Genomic DNA, 8,292 nt, shown 5'->3' with positions numbered 1-8,292 from the left:
TGCTGAAAATACTTGCTGTGCTGCCTCATTATATATGTCTGTCCCAACTGGAGAATGATATTACTTAGGGCTTAACTTTAAGTATTGACATTTAGTTTCCCATTTAAAATACTAATTTATTCTTGAATGTTAGAGCTGCACAGATTTTGTCTATGGCAGAGAAGTTCATTTTACTAGAGATGGATAAATTGTTTTCTTCCTCAGTTTGTTTTTATTGTTGTAAAGCCAAATGGGTTTTTCACTTGCCTGAAGAATGCCAGACCTGAAATACTGCATTCTTTGCCCCTGTCTGCAGGCCTGTAGTAAATATAGCACCTTTGGGTGAGGCCAATCAGCTGAGAATGAATAATCATTGAATTCATCTGGCTTTTGGCAGCAGTTTGTTCTTGGGATTATTTTTTTTTTTTAACTAAACATTGCAGATTCTTTTTCTGGAGCTCTTCAAATAGCTGTTTTACAGCTTTATAGCATTACCCTGTGTTGAGAACAGTAGACAGAAATCTCATGTTTTGGTAATGTTAGCTACCAGCAGGAAGACTTCTACTCATACGGGTTTTTTCCCTAATAAATGAGAAGATGAGTTAACTTGTTTGTTGTTAATTCGGGTGCTGGCAGTATAACTATTGTAGTGTGCTTTACTTGTGAAGCATTTTTCCTGTGGATGTAGCCACACAATAACCCCTTCTATGAGGGCAGGCTGACTCCAAGCTCTTGGTGTGTTTGACCCCGCTGTGAGGACGGCAGTGGCTGTTTGGGGAGGTTGCTGCACAGTGGGAATGAGTGACTGCAGGCAGTTGCCTCCTTAACTGTGAGCAATCTCGACGTGATCTCAGCTGATGGGTCTAACTGGTTGCCCTTTTTTTTCATCATTTCATTGCTCATTCTCTCCCCAGTGGAACCCTACAATGTCTGACTTATTAATGCTCAGGACTTTCTTTGAAGTCTTGTATGTAGTCAAGTACAAGACACTGAGCTAAATAATAGACTCGGCTTTGTGAGCTTTGTCCATTTTACAAGCAATCTTAAAAGAAGTCTGAGAGCAAACTTCCACACACCTCCTATGTCTCAGCAAGCTTAAAAGTCTTTACAAAAGTCAAAGAACTTGGCATTTAATCTCTTTTCCTGGTTTCCTATCTTGTAATGATACATAGCAAACCCAAGGAAATGCATATCCTTACCTAAAGAGACACCATTACCATTCACAGCCAGTGCTCCTTTGAACTGTGCTTTCAGATGGTTCTTTGACAGTCCGTGGGCTTTTCTAGGTGTCATATTTTTGTGTATTAGAATAAGGTGTAAAACTTAAAATACTTTTTCTAAATACTGATGTTTGTTTCCCTTTGCAGAAGAAGAGAGCGCATAGAGGCCGGCGGGACAAGAGCACAGGACAATGCTGCTGAAAGGAATCTGAGCCACAGAGCATGCTTTGTGCCACAGCTACCCAGGTATGCTCCTGCAGAGGACTTTGTGCACCTCTAACGAACCGCAGTTCGTTGTGCAGGTCGCTCCATTACTTGTCATCCTGAGCCAAGGAGTCTGTCTTGGCCTCACACCAAAATGATGTTCTGCGTTCTTCATTCCATCTGGATGGCCCTTGCAGTCTGAAACCTCCTAAAGCCTTTTATGTGTGTGTTAGTTTTAATTTTATCCAATTGCTAAACTTCAGCTGGTCTCTCTTATAATGTTGCACTGGTTTCTGTCATGAAGTAGGCTGAGCATTTTAGTGTATGTTTTCAGAAGTGTTTCTCTTTTATGCACAGAGATGTGGCTTAAATAAATGAGGTGCTGAACTACGTATCTGGAAGTAGTTTTGAGACTGACTCCAGACTGTTAGAAACTGCTCCAGGTGACTCACCTGCAGATGATCTGCTGGGTTTCAGAAGTCAAAAGCAGATGGGTAGAGGCATCTGTCATTGCTTTGCACACCGGTGACTTAACGAACCAATGCCATTTTTTCAGGATGTTTTGATAGGAAATGTGAAACTTTCTGATGCTTCTTTTTATTATAAATAAAATTTTGGGGATGAATATTTAAAATCTTCAATGAAGTACAGCTCAGTTCTGTGCTAATTATATGCTTATGCTAAAGAGAGCTCTTAAGGAGGTAAAGATCTGCCTTACGTGATGGAGTCAAGGATCTTTCAAAAGCCATTCTGTGGCCTGGAAGCCATCACAGTCCAAGAGCGTTAGCTGTCTAATAGCTCTGAGACATAAATAAGTGAATAATTTAAAAATCATATGATTGTGAAGTGTTTCTGTGAAATAGAAGCTAGCCTTTCCACTAGCACCAGCTGGCAAGTGGGAGTGGAGAAACAAAGCAAACAAACAGCAGAGAAAAGTAGGAGGAACAATGGTGATAGTCTAAAAACTGACACATCAGGAGAGCAGCATGAGGAATAACAAACTCCTGTCACAGGATGTTTTGCATAGCAACAGGACTCTTGTCTTCAAGTGGACTTTAGTGTAACTGCAGCACTTGCTTCCTGTATGAGATAAAGAGCTGTTGTACTCTGAATTTGTTTTAATCTCTATATCTAAATTGGACTAATAATTACAAAGAATTAGCTGAAGGAAACAATAGTGAAGTCTATTGCTCCTGAAAGTGTTTCCTCTTATTTTACTGTCAGAGAAGTGAGGACAGAAACGTGCGTAAAGGAAACAGATTAAAGATGAACCTTTTCACCAGGTGCTGAATGCTGTCTACGAACTCCTTTGTCGATGAAGGAACAAGTTGATTGGAAATTGAAAGCGCGAGCTACTTCCTAATTCTGTTCAACATGCGCAAAGGGGTGCCAAAGGACCCAGAAATAGCTGACCTGTTCTACAAAGATGATCCTGAAGAAATCTTTGTGGGTTTACACGAAATTGGACATGGAAGTTTTGGAGCAGTTTACTTTGTAAGTTACCTCCTTCTGGGAAAACAAAACCTTTTTAAGTGACGTTTGATTTTCAGCATTTTTTAAAAGTCAGTGTCCTTTGAACTCTTAGTGCTTTGTGTGTATTAGATTTTCATAACACATCTCAAAAAGACACGTTTGCAGAGCACTCCTGAGCTCTTTGCTGTTACAGCTGTATTTATAGTAGCAGTTGACTATGGTCTTAATAGTGCACCCAAGCATTCAGGTTAAGTATATGCTGTCTGATGCTTAAAGTTGAATGTAAGCAGTTGGAAATTAATTTGCCAAACTGGAATTTCAAGATGCTCTACTTGGTGCTCTAATGCTTGTAAATCATTGCAAATTAATAGATCTAGTGAATTAATGATTCAAAATGCGTTTGGAGTTAAAAGCTACTTTGGGTAATGAATTGGTATTGTGGCTGTTTGGTGCGGCTTCCACGGTACCTGGACACAAATTGCATTCAGGCTTTTGAATGATTTCTCTACTGCGCTGATAATTTAGAAGTTAGAGATATCTTTGAAATACTGTTTTGTTTTGCCCTCCTCCTTGTCCCCATATTCGTCTCATAACGTACTGTCATCATAGCAAATGCTTACATGGCAAAAGCAAAGAGAAAGTCATAAGAGGAATGAGAATTCAAGCAGGAAGGATGGATTGCATTAATCGATACTGGCCAGAATGTATCAAGTTCCATTCAATGAAACTGAAGTAGGATTCACTGCAAAAAAATCAAAGACAAATTAAAGCTCCTTGGTAGCATGGCCTGCCACTCCACAAGATCAAGTTCTCTAGAACTGAGATTTCTGAGTATCAGACATAACGCAGATGAATACCCTCACACCTCTAGCTCCAGAACCTGGCAGTAGCTAACATGAATTGTTTGCAAGCGCTCCAGTTCACTGCTTACAACTGTGTGCGGTGATGGAGGTGTTGGTGTAACTGTTGTTAGAACAGGAGAGGAGCCTGGTCTGCCGTGGGGATCGGCAGCAGTGGGACAAGCTCTTCTACGTGTTGGAGTCAGTAGAAGGGTCAGTGAAAGTCTATCATTTAAGTTATTTCAGCCAGGAGGATCCCGAGCACTTGGTACAGCAAGAACTTCACCCACAGCTGTGAGCACGTGGCAGTGTGGCACTCGACCGAAGACTGCAGCTGCAATGAGAGATAGCATGTTCACGTGAAGATACTTGGAATTCATGGAGCAGGCAGAAATACTTGAATATTTCTTTAGAACACCAGCATTAATTCGTCTGTTTGAGTAAAATACTCCTGATCTTTTGTGTGCTGCATCAGGACAGTGAGTGGTTAGGAAGGGTTTTGCCTTATCCAAAAGTTGTTTTCAGCTTTTCCTAACTCATTTGACGAGGACTGTATGTCCCTTTTAGTAATTCCTGTGCTCTGTTGGTTCACCCAACCTCATTTTTCTTTGAAGTAACTGTATACATCATGAAATGTCTTTCATTAATACATTACTTGGAAGTGTAGTACTCATCCTCTCAAGCAGTTGAAAGAAGGATTTACCACATTTAGCTTCTATTGTATTCTAAGCTTTTAACTGTCACTAATTTTTTGTCCCCAAAATGGTAAATGGTTGGAGGTACTGGGATTTCAGCAACTCTTTTAATACTAAAACCTTCACGTTTTCTGTCCTTAAAACGCAGAAATGAGGGCAGTGTCAATCCAGGCAAGTAGAGCTCTTTCTAAAACTGAGTTTTCAGCCTCCAGTTGCCATCCTTGTCTCATACAGGCTGCTGAAAAGTAGAATTTTGATGACTGAATAATATTCATTGCAAAACTGAGATGTGGTGCAGTGAAAGGAAGGTTGCTTTTTTTAATTGAGATAAATTCCTGAATGAAGCATCATCTTGAAACTGGAAATGGAAATAGCTGTTTAAGAATATCTGTGTTGTATGGGGGTATTGGATGAAACTATAGAGATTTTCATACACCTCTGTATTTGTTTCTTTGGAAGCATTTTTCCAAAGGTTTGTCTAAAACTGTTTTTATTGCAGTTCCACTCAAACTAGATTTTGCATGTTTTTAGTAGATGCAATGCTGGGCCTTGGTTTGTGTATCAGTAGAGAGGTGATAAGTGCAGTAGGGGCTGAGGGAGGAATGTTGGATATGGACAGATAGATGAAGTCAGGAAAAAGTGTCATCATAGTTTTTTGGTAAACCTTATCACAAGGAAGATGTCTGTGAAGTGCAGGAGCTTGCAAGGATGTGATATAGAAGAAAAAAGCCTGCGTTTGCCAAAGGCACAGCTCACTCCGTGGGGAGGATAAAAAAAAGGAAACTTATTTTCAATCTATTTCTTTCTCCATACCCCAGGCTACAAATTCCCACACTAATGAGGTGGTGGCAGTCAAGAAAATGTCCTATAGTGGAAAGCAAACGAATGAGGTAAGATGAATAAAGCCAATTCTGCATGCAGAAGCTGTTACAACCATAATGTAAACCTGAACAGTGAAATTAGCTGCATATTTCATTTGACCCTCACAGACCAGCTTTTTGATTCGGTAGCTGTTGCTCACTTCTGTAGTTTGTGGAGGGAAAGTGAGCTTATGCAAATTTTGACAAATGGTTCAGTTTAAGGAAGGGAACGGGAATTCAGAATGCTTGTTTGGTGGTTATTTCAGTAATAAGTGCATTAAGAGCACATTGGCTACTGAAGCCATAACCACAACTCTTGGAGGTCTTGACTGAAATGTGTAGCTGACTTGAAACACTTTACAGGTTCTGTAACCTAAAATTGGATAGACCTTGTAGCCAGAATATCAGTCTTGCTTCAATTGGTGCTTGTTATTTGCTCCTCTTATCTTTGTATTCTGGTGCTTTGTGCTTGGATTGACTCTTCCTTTGGGTTGATGCATTGGCGTGCAGTGGAGACTGTGTTTGTCTGTTAAGAGCAAACAGGGATGTTTTAGACTCATTTTTCCTTGCTTACCTGTTGGTCTCCCACAAGTGCTGAGGTCTTCCAAATGTCCCTGGCTTTGTGGTGTTACAGAAAGAAGCAAAGAGCCAACTGCTGCTGTCTCTGCACAAATTATAGGTGGTGTCCCTTGGGGCAGGTGGGTTTGTTACTAAGTTTGAGACCACGAGGCAGTTCAATCTGCTAAACAGTAGCAATGCTTTAAGTAAAATGTGTTGCAGTTAAAATGAGGAAAAAAAATATTTTTGCAATCCTCAAGCTGTTTAAATATGTCTTGAGGGGACCTTAGTGCAATGGGGATCCAGACAACTGATGTACAACTGTGCTTTTGCAACTATGATTCTTGCCATCTTCACATTGTAAATTAGTTTTAGGGTTGCTTTTCAGACTGTACTACAGTGTGTGGTGTATGAGAGTATGTAGGGTAGAGCAGAGAAATGTATTTATATTTTTTTGCTTGTTTTTAATTAGAAATGGCAGGATATCATCAAAGAAGTCAAGTTTCTACAACAGCTGAAGCACCCCAACACCATAGAGTACAAGGGCTGTTACCTGAAAGAGCATACAGCGTGGGTGAGTGAGTGATGTGGCATTTGGGGGTCTTCATGAGCAGAAGACGTACAGCAATCAAATATTCAGTACATGCAGTGTATTTATGTGCAGCAGTATTCATCCCATGCTGCCTGTAGTCCCTTTTATCTGAGGAAGCTTCCAGGTAATTTAAAGGGAATAATTATTAGGATACTGGAGCAAACCTCTGCTTCTCTGAGGCAGGCTTCTGTTCGCTCAGAGTAAACAGTTATTATGGAACATCCTCCACAGCATCTCCCCACGAACTTCTCGGTGCCTAAACCTTTAACCATGGAAGATGTCTTGATGTTGCTGGAGAATTTTATTTTGTTAATCACTTGCTGCATTTCTTGCAACTTCAGGTTTTATTGGCTTCTATTGTTTTTCAGCCATTCAAGAAGTAACTCTTTTGGGGGGAGTGTCCGCCCTAGTATTTAAAAGCATGCTTTTCTTTTTGCAGTTGGTTATGGAGTACTGTTTAGGATCAGCTTCAGATTTGCTAGAGGGTAAGTTTTATTTAGTCTTTGACTTTCTTTTTCCTAGTGCCCCCTCTGAGTACAGTGGGAGGCTGTTTTCTCACAGACTGGGATTTTGCAGATGGTAAAGGTGGTCTATCTATGCTACTCCGTTCTGTAGTTAGGGTGCCTGGGTTTGTGATACCAAGGGTAAGCTGAGATTTTCACAGGAGGCCAGTGCTACGTACAGTTGACCTGCACCTTTATGTGTTGTAAAATGAAGGTTTAATTTTATGTATCTGTGTTCCTGTAATTTGTGCCTTCTTGATGACTGAAACAGACTGCCTGTTTTTGAATATTCATAACAAAATCCTGCAGAGAACCACCTTTGTCATTGCCTTGCAGTTTGTTGGAATAATTACAGATGGTTTTATAGAACAAGAGATTTATATGACATCCAAACTAGAACAGCAGCACCTGCACAGGAATAGGGATTCTAAGCCAAAGTTTGCAAAAACTAGTACTCTGTATGGGCCATATCTTTTGTATCTAAGGTACAGTCATCCAAAGGCACATGCTGGTTGTATTTAGGGATATATGGAAGGTGCTTTGAGGCATCTCTTTGTTGCTGGTATTTCTAATTTTCCTGGTTTTTTGCTATTGGAGAGAAAAGTCAGGAGTCTTCCTTGCTGAGGACCAAATGAGTATTTCAAATACACTTAGCATGTATCTCCTGGTGTTACCAGTAACTGTTGGTGCTAGCAGGTATGTGAAGAAAAATGTGGTTTCCTATGATGTGAAATACATACACGGGCTAAGCATAGACTCAGAGCTGCTAATGGCCATGAGGCCGCAGGAAGCTGTTACGGTGAAGATGATGTTCACCTCACAGCTGGCAAAACTGGTGTGGTTCTTTCTCTTTAAAAACACTTTCTCAGGAGAAGATCGCACTTCCCTTCTTACTTTTTTTTATTGGGTTGTTGTTTTTTTTTTCTGTAGTTCACAAGAAACCACTTCAGGAAGTGGAGATTGCTGCCATCACCCACGGTGCCTTGCAGGGGCTGGCCTACCTGCACTCTCACTGTAGGATTCATAGGTAAGGCTGGAGCTTGGTGCTGCTAGATGCCCTTCTGTCTTTCATTCACTGGAGTCTGAAAATTGCTTTGCTGTGTTTTAAGCAACTTTAGGAAAAGCCATTCTACTAAAATTTTCTGTACTGGATGTGTCTACTGCCAAGGTAGATGAAGAAATAAAAGCTGTTGGCTGTAAAGGAGTGCGGTTTTTTTGGTCAAAATAATTTCACGTGGCTATGTCCTGTATTGAATTCTTTTGCGTGTTAAGCAGTTTTTCTCTGCAGACCCTGGTAACAAAGAACACACCTGAATGTTGGCAGTAAATGCTGACAGGAAAATATCACAGAATATTAGGAGTTGGAAGG

The 8,292-nt window shown here is 40.5% G+C and overlaps 1 protein-coding gene across 1 annotated transcript; it reads left to right on the top strand.

Moving 5' to 3' along the window:
* Window positions 1-2,718: 2,718 nt before the first annotated feature.
* LOC104540483 (serine/threonine-protein kinase TAO3-like) lies at window positions 2,719-7,950 on the top strand (the record flags this gene model as incomplete). Its single annotated transcript, XM_010184311.1, has 5 exons — window positions 2,719-2,897; window positions 5,229-5,300; window positions 6,301-6,402; window positions 6,860-6,905; window positions 7,854-7,950. Coding segments are annotated over exons 1-5 (437 nt in total), but the record flags the coding sequence as incomplete, so codon positions are not given.
* Between the last annotated feature and the right edge of the window lie 342 nt (window positions 7,951-8,292).

This window comes from Mesitornis unicolor, unplaced genomic scaffold (genome assembly GCF_000695765.1).
Source record: "Mesitornis unicolor isolate BGI_N332 unplaced genomic scaffold, ASM69576v1 scaffold1010, whole genome shotgun sequence".
Classification (NCBI taxonomy): domain Eukaryota; kingdom Metazoa; phylum Chordata; class Aves; order Mesitornithiformes; family Mesitornithidae; genus Mesitornis; species Mesitornis unicolor.
This window is presented reverse-complemented; position numbering and strand designations above follow the sequence as displayed.